The 15,849-nt window shown below is 42.2% G+C and overlaps 1 protein-coding gene across 4 annotated transcripts in view; it reads left to right on the forward strand.

Moving 5' to 3' along the window:
- EFCAB7 (EF-hand calcium binding domain 7) overlaps positions 1–15,849 on the forward strand; it is a 62,121-nt gene that overhangs the window by 6,436 nt on the left and 39,836 nt on the right. For 3 of the 4 annotated variants that reach the window (XM_061633294.1, XM_061633295.1, XM_061633297.1), the window contains exons 2-4: positions 8,644–8,831; positions 12,754–12,965; positions 13,124–13,210. In XM_061633294.1, the coding sequence (XP_061489278.1) occupies positions 8,645–8,831; positions 12,754–12,965; positions 13,124–13,210 (486 nt within the window). In that variant the 5' untranslated portion in view covers position 8,644. Of the gene's footprint in view, positions 1–8,331; positions 8,353–8,643; positions 8,832–12,753; positions 12,966–13,123; positions 13,211–15,849 lie in introns of those variants that run through there. The other variant, XM_061633296.1, reaches the window with a different exon arrangement.

A 15,849-nucleotide genomic window follows, 5' to 3' on the forward strand; every position in this document is an offset into this window, starting at 1 on the left:
CAAAGCTGATGTCAGTTGCATTGAGGTACTTGGGCAAGATGGACCATTGGTCTGACTTTGTGTAAGGCAGCATCATGTCATTTCTTCTGTTAATCTCTTTTTGTGAGCCTTGTATCTAACCTGAATGCTGCCCCAGTCTGCCCCTTGCCTATCAGTCCTAGGTTTTTTTCTGGCCATGATTCTACTTAAAACTCATTTTCTAGGTCCCAGTCCAGTTATGCTGCTTTTATTCTGGTGAACCCCTGACATATAGTTGATGTGGAGAACAGTCCTGTAAATCTAGAGGAAGATGTTTTAATGTAAAGGTCAATGAAATAGTGTCTACCTATTCCCTCAAAAAACGTTTGCACTTCTGCTGTTGCACAACTTAAAATTAAATCTTGGATTTTCAAACCATGCTTAGGGAAACCCTGAGCTTCCACAAGGAAGTGTTGAGTGTGTTCAGGGGCACAGCGCATTGGGCAATGGTAAACTGAACTAGTGCATTTTGTCAACTGAGTTTACTCTGGAATACGCTCCAGAATCGCTTGGAATGCAGAGAGTTTCATTTTGACATGCTGCCATGGAAATGGTACCCTGAAGGTCAAAGGTTTAGAAACCAATACCTTTTAAACTACCTATTTTAAATTGTCTTAAGGCAAAATGTTGCCTTTTGCTAGTTCCCATTCATTTCATCAAAGCCAGGATTTCAGTCTAATCAAATTCATTTCAGTAGTATGAAAAGCATCTGCATATGACAATCCAGTACATGTTGGCTTCTTGCCCATGGGCAGCTGGTCAGGTGCACCTACCAGCCACATGCAGGATTCATCTTTCAACATGCATTGGTACTTACGGGGAAAATGACATTTTCAGTGGTATGCCAAAAGCTGATTCTGGTGTCTGGCAGCAGATGCACACAACTTAGAAAGCTTGCATGTACAAGAATTTTAGGTGTTTTTCCTGCACCTGCAGTGCACCGAATCATCAGCCTTGCGAGTGAGGCCTGAGGTAGATTTAAAAGAATGAGGTAAAAAAATACTTTCATTATTGCACAGTAAATCCTGGGTGCTCATTGGGGTACATACTACCATAATGTTCCCACCTTCATGCCCCGCTCTCCAGTCCATCTTATAAGGTGCTATAGTATAATAATGAGATCTAGTAATGATGGTTTCCAGCTGCTTCATAGGAACTCCAGGTTCTCAAAAATAGCTGATTAATGTTATCATACAAACCTTTTTCATTATTATAAGAACAAATAATGTAACATAATCCAGGGATTGCCAAGCTGGCATGCATGGGTGCCATGGTACCTACAAAAGGCTTCTTTGGGATCATGATTCCTATGGATGCCAGTCTGGCAAATCTTTGTGTAGATTTTGTTAAGTATTTATTTTTAGTTAAATAGTTTCTATACCACTTTACATTTTTTTAAAAAACCTATCTTAAAACATCAAAGATAACAGTACAAAATGTCCAAAGAAAGAATTACAAATGACAATCAGATGCAAAATACAATGAAGACCCATATTTAGAGCAGTGTAATTAATAGAAAAACAAAATATTCTCTTAAACATAAAAATTACAAATAAAAATCAATCACAATATAATTAAAAATGTAAAATTAGAGTTGCCAATCCCCCCCCCCCGCTATGCTCCTGTGCCTTCAAGAGCTGCATGACAGTTTGAAAACCTATTTCTGGCTTGGAAATGCACTGAAGGAAATAGTGTCATACTTTGAATTTCTGCCTGGCATGCAGCTGTCAAAGACACTGGGAAAACCAGGTGACAGCACTCCCTTTGCCTTAATTGTGTTGAGCCCGCTGCTTTCCAGCTCTGCCTTCCTCACTTTCTCTGGAAATTGCAGAACAGTTGCTGGAGCTGGAAGGGCCCTCCCCTTTCTGATTAGTTTGGAAGGAGGGGAGGGAGGAGTGTGGCAGGAATGGCTTCCCCACTCCTCTAGTGGCCCATTCTGTTTGTTTGTTTGTTTGTTTGCTGCCTGCCAGCCATGTAAAGCTGGTGGTGGGCCCTTGTTTCGCCCCATGAATGGGTTCTTTTTTTCAATATGGGGGTGTGGAAGGAGCTACGGGATTGCCCCATTCACCCACCAGCCACACAAAGCTGGCAGCATGCTCTTCCTTTGCCCATGTAGGGGCTTTTCTGAATGTGTGTAGGGGTGTTGCTCAAGTATGCTTTGTGTGTGTGTTTGAGAGAGATGCACTCAGGCAGAGAGAGGGAGAGGGAGATATGTTTGTGTGGTCTGTGTGTGAGAGAGAGATGGAGAGATCGTGTGGCTGTAATCTGTGTGCAGTGAGTGCATGCATGTGCTATCTGTGTGTGAGAGAGTGTGATGTGGCCACCTTCTTCATTTTTCCTAGTACTGAGGAATGCTCCGCGTTGTTATTAGACAGCAACAGCATAATTGTATGTGTATGCATGGTGGGGGTTGGAATAATTGTGTGATTTCCACAATTGGGACCACCAGGACATAGTTGACTCCTCATGGTAAGCATGGGGTTGTTTAGGGGAGGGGGAGAAGAAATGACTGTACTGTCTCTTGTTTTGTGTCATGCCACACACACAGCCACACACCACACTTTATCAAAATTCAAATGTGCCCACTGAACCAAAATGATTGGTGACCCTTGTTGTAGTCAAAGTCTGCAATGCTATGCATGTCTGCTCTGAAGTAAGTTCCACTGAGTTCACTGGGACTTAGTCCCAGGTAAGAGTGTATAGAATCGTACTGTTGATCTATGGATCAAATGCAGATGGTTGGTATCCATAGATCAGGAATTGCCAACATGGTGCCCTCCATATGTTGTGGACTACAACCTCCGTCATTCTTGACCATTGGCCATGTTGTCTGGGGCTGATGGGAGCTGCAGTTCACAACATCTGGAGGGTACCCCATTGGCTATCCCTACCATAGAGACACAAAGAATTAGTGTGGTGTAGTGGTTAGAGTGTTGGATTAGGATCTGAGAGACTAGGGTCTGAATCCCATTCAGCCATGAAGCTCACTGGGTGACCTTGAGCCAGCCACTGCCTCTCAGGCTAGCCTACCTCACAGGGTTGTTGTGGGGATTAAATAAGGAGGGGGAGAACCATGTACGCCACCTTGAGCTCCTTTGAGAAAAGGTGGGATATAAAGGCAATAAATGTTCACTTGCAACTGAAATACCTAGATGTTGCTTGGTTTTCCACATGGCATACATACACAGCACACAATTCATCCAATGTTAAACACTCCTGCCAGTTTCAGAGGGGATGAGGTGTAAATCAGTGAGATTTAAATGTGCTTCACTTTGGGTAGATTATCCCTAGAATTTTCTAGGTGGCATATGTAGCCTTGCACTCGCATATTTGAGATTAAAAGCTTTTCCGAATTTGCAGATTATTTAGCTGTTAATCCACCTTTTCCCTTTTAAATTAGACCGGAGTAGTCCACTTATATATGAGAAGCACCTTTACCTTTCCTGTTCATACCTTGCAGGCATTCCCTTTTGTATTTGTTGATTCTCTTATGCCAATTAGATACCAATAGGGCATGTGCACAGATAATAGGGCGTCTACCTTGGATTTTTTATAATATATTTTTATTGATTTTTGATAATACACAAATAAAACACATTTAACAGGGAGAGGGGAAAAATCACAGATGATACAAAGAGACAGCAGCATAAGTGTCAACAAAGAACAACAACAGTAACAACAACTATACAGCAGGCAAGCATATACAGTTAGGCACTAAATAGTCAAAAGAGCACAATACTGTGCCATTTATTTATTGGTTGGTTGGTTGGTTGGTTGGTTGGTTGGTTGGTTGGTTGGTTGCCCATCTGGCTGGCTGTCCAGCCGCTCTGGGCGATGTACAAAATAAAAACATACAAATACATTAAAACATTAAAAATCTCAGCAATAATAATAAAACCTAACCCATCCCAAAAGCCTGCCTGAAGAGCCAGGTCTTCAAGGCCCGGCGGAAGCTCATCATACAGGGAGCATGGCGGAGATCATTTGGGAGGAAATTCCACAAAGTGCAGGCCACAATTGAAAAAGCCCTCTCCCTAGTTCTCACCAGTCTAGCTGTTTTAACTTGTGGGATAGAGAGAAGGCCTTTTGAGGCTGATCTTGTTGAGCGGCATCCCTGATGATGCTGGAGGCGCTCCTTCAGATAGACTGGGCCGAAACTGTATAGGGTTTTAAGGTCAGAACCAACACCTTGAATTGGGCCCAGAAAACAACCGATAACCAGTGCAAGTCCTTCAGCACTGGAGTGATGTGATCTCGCTGGCGGCTGCCTTTAATCAGGCGAGCCGCCACATTCTGTACCAGTTGCAGCTTCCGGATCGTTTTCAAGGGTAACCCCATGTAGAGCACATTACAGTAGTCTAGGCGAGAGGAGACCAGGGCATATACCACAGATGGGAGCAGATGGTTGGGAAGGTAGGGGCGCAGCCTTCGTATCAGATGGAGTTGATACAGTGCCGCCTGGCTCACAGCCGAGACCTGAGCCTCCATGGACAGCTGGGAGTCAAGAATGACCCCCAGGCTGCAGACCTGGTCTTTCAGGGGCAATTGTACCCCATTGAGGACCAGGTCAACATCCCCCAACCCTCCCTTGTCTCCCACGAACAGTACCTCAGTTTTGTCAGGGTTCAGCCTCAGCTTATTCCTTCCCATCCAGCCACTCACCGACTCCAGGCACTTGGACAGGGTTTCTACAGCCAACCTCGGTGAAGATTTGAATGAGAGATAGAGCTGCATGTTATCAGCATACTGGTGACACTGCAGACCAAATCTTCTGATGATAGCCCCCAGCGGCTTTATATAGATGTTGAACAGCATCGGGGAGAGGATGGAGCCCTGTGGCACCCCACAAGTGAGAGGCCAAGGGTCTGAAACCTCATCCCCCAGTGTCACTCTCTGGTACCTACCAGAGAGGAAGGAACGGAACCACTGCAATATAGTGCCCCCTATGCCTAACCTCTTCAGGCAGCCCAGAAGGATACCGTGGTCAACAGTATCAAAAGCCGCTGAGAGATCCAGGAGGACAAGGAAGGTGCATTCGCCCCTATCCAACGCCCTCCTCATATCATCCACCAAGGCGACCAAGGCCATTTCAGTTCCATGTCCAGGCCTGAAGCCTGATTGAAATGGATCCAGATAATCCGCTTCCTCCAAATGTACTTGCAACTGCTTCGCCACCACCCGCTCAACCGCCTTGCGCAAGAATGGCAGCTTTGAGACTGGGCAAAAGTTGTTCAGATCTTGGGGATCCAAGGAGGGCTTCTTAAGAATTGGTTTTATTACTGCCTCCTTGAGAGCTGATGGCATTACTCCCTCTTCCAGGGACGTATTTACCACCATCTTGATCCCCTCGCCCAGTCTGTCCTTGCAGCACATAATGAGCCACGACAGGCAAGGGTCGAGTAAGCAAGTGGTTGGCTTTAAGGTTGAAAGCACCTTGTCCACTTCATCAGAAGGAAGAAGCTGGAACCAATCCCACACCACCGGAGCACCACTGGCCGCCTCTGGCTCGCTCACTGTGTCCACAGCGCTCACTGTGTCCACAGCGTACGGAATAGCACTCTTAATACGATCGATTTTCTCCATAGCCAAGAAATAAGGCAGAACCTTTAACAACAAATTTGACCAATCCAAAATTGCAACTAAGAACTCTGGGGCTGCTGGGTATAGCCATCACCTCAGAAAGGACTATGACGTTTCTTCAAAATGGAAATGGACCGCTTTCAAGTCGATCCTGACTTATGGCTACCCTATGAATATGGTTTTCATGGTAAGCGGTATTCAGAGGAGGTTTACCATTGCCTCTGAGGCTAGACCTCCCCAGCTGGCTAGGGCCTCCTCAACTTGCTACAGCTGCACAAGCCAGCCCCTTCCTTGTCCGCAAGTGCCACTGGGGGGCAACTGGGCTGCTTGGGACTATGCAGCTTGCCCACAGCTGCAAAGGTGGCAGGGCACGTAACCCCTGAGCCACTCACTGTGGGGATGATCTTTAGCTGGCCCTTTACACCCAGGAGACATGAGCAGGGATTTGAACTCACAGACTCTGGACTCCCAGCCAGGCTCTCCTCCCTACTGTGCTATACCAAACTTACCCAATTTTATAACCACCTAACTAAGTTTACTTTGCTCGGTGAGCTTCTCAAGCAGACCCAAATTCCAAACCTTGTTCCGCCACCCATCCGTAGTAAAAGGGAAGCTATGTTTCCAATGGTGAGCAATTTCAAATGTTGCAGCACCAAGGAAAAACGAAATCAGTGATGTAGGTTTTCTGGGAAAATAGAGAAGAAGAGCTCATCGAGGGTCCTGAGGTAGGATTCACATAATAATATTGGAACTTTCTTGAAATAATTTCTTTCAAAAAGCCATTACCACTGGACAACCCCACCACTTATGAAAAAATGATCCCACCTGATGACACCCTCTCCAACATTCCATTGATTTCACATTCAGTCTACAGAGTTCTGTAAGGGTAAAGTACCATTGCATAAACACTTTCAACATGGTCTCACAGACCCTGGCTGAGATGGTCCAGATAGGAGGCCTCTGCCATAGTATCTCCCAATCTTCCTCCTTAATGATCATTCCCATATCAACCTCGCACACAGTGTTCAGACTTCCCCAAGAGAAGACCTTTATATATAGTCAGTACTGCACCTTTCAAACCTCCACATGACCCACCACAAAGACTCTAATAAAATTTAAGTTTAAAAAAAGTTTTCAAAAGATTCTCTGCCCAAGAAGTGTGCAAAAGCACACAGTCATGCAATTGTAAATTTACTTGTGCAGTTTTCTGGTTTTGAGCAAATCTGAGGGATCAACAGAAAATATATATATAAAAGGCTAAACTCCTAATCCACCATTACCAGCATGATGGAAAAGAATGGAAAGCAAATGTAAATTCTCAGCACACGCGGTTCAGATTGCTGCTCACTATATCTGTTGAAGAAATTTTAATGTGGTTTGCTTGTGCAGTTTTCTGGTTTTGTGCAAATCTGAAGGAACAAAAGAAAAACCCTCCATTTGGGAATGCACTGGAAATAGTTAAAAGCACAGTTGAAAAAGAAATGAAAGCATTGAGGAAGTAGTGGCCATGGAAAAGGGAATAGCAGAAAGTGACAATTGATCCACCCATCCCAAAACACCAAAACAATTGTCTACAATCTTGAATGGAGTGGTTTGGAGACGAATTTCTCCCAATTTATCAGATTATGCCCATATCAGGTAAACCCAAATTTGCAGGGGATGACCTTTGAGATTGGTGTTTAAGGGTAACGTCATGTGGTTTATGTACATTAAATGGGAACGCAAACAGCTGCAAACACACAGTAAACACCTGTGTGGACAAGCCCAAATCAAGTTAAGTTTGGCATATGCAAGTGAGGACTTAATTAGGTATCTATGTCAATTTGTAGCTGCAGTAATGTCAGCAGGAGGAAAGCATGCTGAAGAACCCTGCTCCCCAGGGCCTTCCTCAGCCACCATCACACCAGCAAGAGGACGGCGGGGGGGGGGCAACAACCATTTCCCCCTTAGAACTGAGAGTTAATGATACTCTGCCCAAAATAGCAGCGGAGGCTTTAGTGGCAGCAGGAAAACCTAGGGGACAGGGAGGGGACTCTGAAAAGCTAGCAACAGAACAAGGAGCCCCACATGATACCATCTGTGACAGCCCTTTTCCAAGCCTCAAGTGAGTACAACCAGGTCCACTCCCCTAGTTGCATTCTCCCCTCACTGGGGCTGGCTGTCCCAGCTCAGCTCCCCTTTGTAATCCTTTTTAAAGTTACTGACAGCCCATGAGGTGACTGTCCTAAAATAGGAGCAGTAAAATAAAGGAGCAAAGTGTGTCCCAATGTTTCTCTAAATGCATGACTGGTACCAGATGGGTCCTAGGAATAATATACCTTGTATACCCACAGCATTCAAGAGATCCAGGCAGTGATGTAAAACAAAGAGGAAAACTTTTATTTTAAACCAAGGACTATACAATGGTATAGCTGGCACATGAGCATGATGGTTACAATGTTACAGTTCTTCACCTTTCCCTGAACTTTGCTTCTCAATGTTTCTATATTAACTTACTCTCAGCCAGCACCCAACTGTTTCCCTCTCTCCCCTAAAACCCCAATTCATCATATCTTAACTCTCATCTAACTAACTTCATTATAACTCCAGTCTCAACTCTCCTGCTTAACTGACAAAACATTTTTTTACACTGTCCCCCTTCTCAACATTCCAATGGAAGGATTGGCCCATGATGGAGAAGGGTGGAACCTGGCCCTGTCCGTCACACCATCATTTCAAAGATTTGAGAGCACCTGGTATTCTGGATCTGTCATGGTGAGGGCAATATGAGACACCTACAAATCTGATTTTTGCTATGGTGAACCGCTTTGATAACTATTATGGTTATCAAGCAGTATACAAATATTGAAAAAATTAAAAGCAAACATGCATGTCACGCATGTCAAAACATATTTGTAAACTCTTCCCATTTTTTACAAAAACAGAAGTACATAACAAATTTAGCAAACGTTCCCTTACACCTGAGAGGGGTGGACAGATGGTGATAAGATACTGAAATATACAAATAAAAGAAAAAGGCTTTAGATATGCTTGCATTATTCACAGGATGGCTGGCAGTCAGGAGAGCAATGCATCCCTCCTCGATGATCAGACCACACTCTTGGAAATTTCTCAAGCCGAAAGATCCCAGAATTATGAAGAGGAGACATTTTATAAAAATTGCAGAGCAGCCTATTTAGCTGTCTTTAAAAGCAGCTTAGAAAACATTAAATCAAAAGAACAACTGTGTTTGGGTGAGTGACTTTTTTTAAAAAAATTGTGGTCAGTTGTGAAAAAATCTGCTAGAATTCCAACAGTGGATAGTTTCAAGTGCTTAACATATATTGTGCATATTAACTGATTTAATGGATCCAGGAAACCTTAGTATGATTTGTGTGTCATGTTTCTCTATATTCAAACTATGATCAGGTGGTTGCTTGCTGAAGTGCTTCAGGGAGTACCCCTGGGTGTTCTCCTACCCTTGCTCCACAATAATATGTAGAGGAGACAAGGAAAATCTGGGCCAAGCAGCTCACTGTGTGCAAAAGAGTCTGCATCTAACTCTCTCACTTTGAAAGGTAAGGGGGGACATATTCTTTCCACTGAGGAACAGCAACAGTAAGAGCCACTTTGCATATAGTTTTTGATGCAAACACAGAAAGAGCACAACCCTATTCATTCTGCATGCTTAGAACAATATGCAACGCTCCCCTATAAAAATCAGCATAACTTTATTGTTAATCAAAAAGTTGCAAATTAATTTTTAAACAAGGAATCAATTATTGTTTTTTTAAAAAATAATCATTCTGGCATGATATTTCACGTTGTCAGTTATTTCAAACTGTGGGATGTCTATACTCCAGGAAAGCATGGAGCATCTAGGAAGGGTAAGCTACAGAGTTCCAGGGCTGGAAATAATCATAAGAACATAAGAAGAGCCTGCTGGATCAGGCCAGTGGCCCAACTAGTCCAGCATCCTGTTCTCACAGTGGCCAATCCTTTGTCAGGATCTACTCCTGTCCTCCAAAGAAGATCTGTACAGATTGGATGGATTAACCTCTGGCAGAGAATCCTAACTGGATTTTTTTGATATAACTGAACTCTTACTGCTCCATAATCCCAAAATGATTTGGGATTAAGAGAGCTCAGAAATTGCTGCTACTTCATTCTTACGTTTCCCTATGGGTGGGCTTGGCAGTGGGACGGAAAGCTCCTATTCTATTTAACTTCTAAAGTCAGTGCAGGTTTATTTCCCTCAGTCAACAGGTCTTCTCATGCCGCAGCAGACAGTATACACATGACTGCATGCACAGTTTCACCTATGGAACAGATTATTGGTGGTGCATTGGTATGTAATGCAGAAGTTAACATACATTTAGAAAGAGGATAAAGGTTTAAAAACTGGTAAATACTGCATTCTGTGATCATGTCCTAACTTTTCAGTTGCTGTTTTTCATTACCTATACATCACCATCAATGTACATCAAATGATCATGGTACTTTACATTCCATCTTGTACATTTTTACATTCTTATACAATATCCTTGCATGGTGTGACTATCAGGCTAGGAGAACCACTGCTTGTAAAATCTTAGCATTAGGTTCAGCTAATCTGAATTTTAAATATGAATGGTGTGAACAAATGCGCTCTCTCTTTTCCATGCTATTTCTTTCATCTCTGTACATATGTCATTTGGGAACATGGCAAGTGTTTGGCCAAGGTCAGCTTAGGAAAGACAACTGAGAGTGCAAGCTCTCCATATTCTTAGAAATGTCTAGAACTTTAAACTACAAACATCTTTTATAGGCTTGTGTCAAGGCTTAGACTTCAGTTCTGACAAAGAATCAAATCACCAGAGTGGCATTGACTATATGATGTTTGATTAATAACACAAATTCTACTTTGTGATCTATAGCATTGTTCTTCAAACTCTTGTCCATATGAGTTGTACTTATTTACTGAAATGTAATGGCTAAAATGTCTCTGTAGGCACTTAGCAGAATCCATGTCTTTTTATCAGGTACATTTAAAGAATAAGGTGAAAGAACTTCTTTTTAAAATAGTCTGAGGAGACTAGTTAGCAGTTCACAGAAAGTATTGAGTTCCCAATAAGTGTAAATAATATACCAAGCAGCAGAATATTACAATGTGTTTCTAGAGAGTTGAGGTTTCTAGTATTTTTTTTAAATAAAGAAAATGGATACCGTCTTAAAGAAGGATGTCAAGTTGCCTCCAAGGAAGCTGGGACCAAATGTACCTTGCAGGCAATTATTACAGCTCAGTAACCCATGCTAGCTTCAAATGCCCACCAGGCCTTTCATACCTTATTTTTTTAACAGAAACTCTTTGGACAAACTCTTTGGGAAACTTGGCAGGATTCAAAAGTAGTTTGCGACTTATCATTGAGGGTTGCTGTTTAAAGAAAAAAAGCCAAACGTTCCACTAGGCAATTGTAAGCTCTTACACATCCCTAAATGTGGTTTATGGATTGTGACCAGTATTTCCATAGATGATTTTGACATTTAAACAGTTATCAGCATGTACATAGATTGACATGCAAGATATTTTCATATTCGCTGGATCATATTGTTGTTCTTTGTTCTGAAGGAACTTCTGCTATGAGTCAGCGGTCAATACCCTTCATACTAATCTGCTCCTTAGAACTTTATCAGTTAGTAACAGGTATGTTCATTGCATTAGCTGTGTAGGAATTTGAACTGCTCTAGGATTCAAGACATGAATTGTGGTCCATGGGGCAGAGTTGACTGTGTATTCAAGCACAATACATGAGCTGTTGCTTCAAAAGTAGAATCCAGGATCTCACTTCCAAAAGAAAGTAAAGACTATAGGGAGTTAAGTGTCATGGCTCGAGACCAAGATCCTTCAGAGGTGGAGTGCTCAAGCAGTAGTAACTCTAATGAAGAGAATCCCTGGTTCCTGAGTAGGAACCTGCCCTAAGTCCTACACCCTGTCCCCTGAATCCCAGGGAAGTATTTCTGCTATTGGACTCTGCGGATTAGACCATGATTTGTTTTTTTTTAAAGAACAGGAAGGCCCTGAAGAACATCCCTTACCTACATTCTCATCACTCCAGACCACAGCCCTAGATCAGGGCTGGGCAACCTTTGGTCCCCCAGATATTGTTGGACTCCAATTTCTATTAGTATGGCCAGTGGTCAGGGGTGATAGGAACTGTAATCCAGTAACATCTGCAGTGCCACCAGTTGCCCACACCGGTCCAAGAAGAAGCCTATGATTGCATAAAAAAGCACTGAGCCTTTAAGTTACCAGATGCACCACTTGGGAGAAATCATGGAAGAGTAGAGTTGGAAGGTACCTATAAGGCCATTGAGTCCAATCCCCTGCTCAATGCAGGAATCCAACTTAAAGCATACCCAACAGGTGGCTGTTGAGTAGGTGGTAGGGTGGAGGTGGTTGTGGAGCAGAGCTTTCAGACTGACACTAGTGGCCAGATCATAAATTCCTAGGAGTTGCTCCAGGTCATTGCTGAGGTCTGCTTGCTAACCATGGGTATCTGGATTGAATTTCAGTACTGTCCAGAGTCCTGAGTGTGCTCCCATTTTAAGTTGGCTCCAATTCACAGCTTTGCCTCTAGCCATCTTGCCTTCCCATGGTAGCAAAATCCATGATTGCTTGGGACACTAAAGGCCTACCTCTACATTGCATTAACAGTGTGATATAACAATCATGTAAGGGGTTTTAATTAAATACCTGGGGGAGGAGTTTATCATCAGCAATGGAGGTTTAAGCCTTTTCTTCCTTGCTGTTATCTCAGTAAAGATCCCCCTGTGTGGCAAATATCATTAGGAAAAAACCTCCCATTGCTGCCAATGGGATATCTTTCGCCACATGGGAGCAGTTTTTAACAAGATCATGGCTGGGGAGGGAATTACATGATTCATAATTACATTGTTCGTGCACCAACAATTGTTACTTCAGGAATGATTGTATAAATATGAGCTGTTAAATACCTTCTGGCATTGCACTAATTGATCTCCACTTCACTGTAGGGTTACAGGAATGCCTTTACCCAGAAAGAGGAATTAGCAGCAGTATATTCTGAAAGGGTGTTTTAAGAAAAACTCTGTGTGCACACACACATACACATATACTTGTCAGTGTCAATAAATGCTTATCTTTGCTTTATTTTGCAGTACTTCAGCAAGCTGGAAGAAATCCATCTCAGAAGATAGTTAATAAATACTGGACTCTCCAAAGCACCACACTGAATTTTGATGATTTTTGTTTCATTTTAAAAGAAGAAGAACCTGTTAAGAAAACACAGCTACTCAAAGCATTTGCAAAAATAGACGTAAATAATGATGGCTGTATTTTACATAGTGAACTTCGTAAAATCCTTACAACCGTAAGTGCCTCAAAGGGCAACGAGGAGTAATACATTTAACAACCCAAATATACTTCAAGTGAAATATATTTAAAATATATTAATTATTGCTATATGGGGGCATAATAACTAAATAATGTAGCGTTCTTTCAACAACTGAAATTGATGTTGTTTTGCAGAGAGGTGAAAAAATGACACTTGGTGAAGTTAATGCAATCACTGAATTGGCTGAAGTGAACAAGGATGGAAAGTTTGATTATTACAAGGTATAGTGAATCAGATGACATAGATTTGTATCCAAACTTACTTGAGCAGAATTCTGCTCATGTACTGCTTTACTACACACTTTGTCCTACTGTACCCCGAGGAAAGGTCTTGGATGTGGTATAGGGGCTCCAGTGGAAGAAGGAACTGGTAAAAACTGGGACGAGGCACCTTGTACAAGTGGACGTCTGCTGAGCCTTGAGAGGCTTTTCAGGAGGCTTCAGTGACAAGGAGGGAGCACTAGTAGACTTCCGCTTACATGATTTTGAATACAACCTATAATATTTGACTTCGTTACAGTAAATGATCACTAATCCATGTCAGTAGATGGAAGGATCCAAGTATCGTTGTTTTTCAAGTATCAAACATGCCAAGTGGTGAGATGGAATAAGTGAGAGTGATTTGGTTCTTAAAGGCTTAATAGGATATTTCCATTGTGTCAGAGTTCACTGGTCACCTCTGAGTAATCCTTTTAAAGAAGGTTATAGCACTTCAGAATGTTATACATAGATGCTAGAAGATCTGATTATCAATGCATGCAGCAATGTCATGCATTCAGAGAAAAGTATGTCAGGCACTAAAAAAGTGCATGTTTTTAGCTATGATATATTAGAGTGGCTCTTCATGTTGCAGTCTTGAACAATAAACCCAATGTAGTTGGCCTTTGACAAAATAAAGGTACCTTGAGGTATGTTTATTAATATGGTAATGTAGTTAGTAGTTATAAATATCGCACACTGGGTCTTGGATGCAGAGTATTGGGAGCAGAAGGAGAAAATGTATTAATGTTCCGTGTACTCTTCAGCAAGGCTTAAGACAGCCTTTCCCAGCTAGTGGGTCACCAGATGTTGTTGGACCACAATTCCCATCTTTCCTGACCATTGGCAATGCTGGCTGAGGCTGATGGGAGTTGTGATCCAACAACATCTGGTGGCCCACTAGTTGGGAAAGGCTGGTTTAAGACTTCTCACACTGCAGCACCACAGTGCATCAGAGTTTGGGTTACAGTATGGTAAATAAGGAAAACACACGCTGTAGCATATAAACTCTAGTAGGCTATGACAAGCCCTTGAGATGGAGCTTGTACAAATGGAAGAGATTCTCTGGATTTTGACTGGTTAGAAAGAGCCCTTCCATGAAGACATTTTTCATTAGTGGAAGGGTCCTCTATATCTGAGCCTCCTTGTATTCACATGCATGTATGGGTGGAATCCAACTTTGCACAAGCTGACTTCTGCTCACGTAATGGGCCTTCACCTTCCTCTCTTCTCTCATGCACCCCCCAATCTGGTCTGGAGTGTCCCCAATTTCTCCAGAGCAGATTTGGAGGGCTGGAATGGGAGAAGAGGAAAGTGAAATCCCATTGTGCATACAGAAGGCTGTTCTGCTTGCACAAGGGCACCATTGTATACAACCCTATATATAACCCTGCTGTATACTATAGCCAGCAAGGATTTTTCATATTCTGCAATGTTAAATTGAAAGTACCCCCCGATGCCATTCTGATACTTCCCCTAAGCTCATTTCAAAACAAAACCTTACAAAACTTATAGTCCTGAACTCAGAAACACTTGCTTAACAACCCTCTACATTTTCATGGTGATACACAAAACAGAGAGGATCGAGAGTTCAAGTGTAAAAAGAGAGAGAGAAAAAACAGACCTCTGTTGGACTTTTTTCTGTCAGTGGTCTCATAATTTATTGAAATTAATTAAAAATCAGCCATGTTCCTAGACTACCTGTAATCCTATTACTGACCTTGCCCCATACTCCGACCTTCATCTTCTGCAGTTTAAAAGTTTTAAAAAATGCATGACTGATTTTTAATTAGTTTAAGAAATTTAACATTGAAATCTATTATAACATCGGGCATGCTCAGTAAGAACCAATTGTCAGTGTTCTAAAAGTCAGACTTACAGCTACTTGGCTTGGCTAATCAAGGGGCTACAACTACACCAGACCTTAATTTCACTTTAGACAGTCATGGCTTCCCCCAGAGAATCCCGGGAAGTGTTGTTTGTGAAGGGTGCTGAGAGTTGTTAAGAGACTCCTATTCCCCTGACAGAGCTCCAGTGGCCAGAGTGGTTTAACAGGCCTCCCCTCTTCTGGGGATTGTAGCTCTGTGAAGGGAATAGATATTGTCATTACTTTCATCTACTTGAAGTTCAGCTGTAGTCCTGCTTTTGTGCTTTCCTCTTTCGTCAGCATTCATTTCAAGTCATTACTGGTACAAATTTGTAGGGGAGTACAATATCTCAAATATTTTCTTGAGTATGCAGTGCCAGTTATCATAATGTTATCTTTCTGGCTGTAGTTAAAGCAATATTTGAAATACAAGTGTTCATTTTATGTTACCTTTGAGTTTATCTTATCTAGACCATGAGTGTATTGTTCATTAAAGCTTCCCTTCTAGATTCATAGAATAGAAAAGAATACTTCTCCATTAAAAATAGACATAAAAAGCCAGTCTGTCCACAAATGTGTCTGGTAGACAGTATAAAACGTGTCTTGGGATAACTCTCATTTTTATTTTCTCTCAGTACACTGGCACTGGGGAGTGGTCAGTTTGATTCATGAAAGCAAAATTAGGATTGTACTTCCAGAGGAAATATTCTTTGTCAATTGATCTTTTTCTTTTTTA

Source organism: Rhineura floridana, chromosome 6 (genome assembly GCF_030035675.1).
Source record: "Rhineura floridana isolate rRhiFlo1 chromosome 6, rRhiFlo1.hap2, whole genome shotgun sequence".
Lineage (NCBI taxonomy): Eukaryota > Metazoa > Chordata > Lepidosauria > Squamata > Rhineuridae > Rhineura > Rhineura floridana.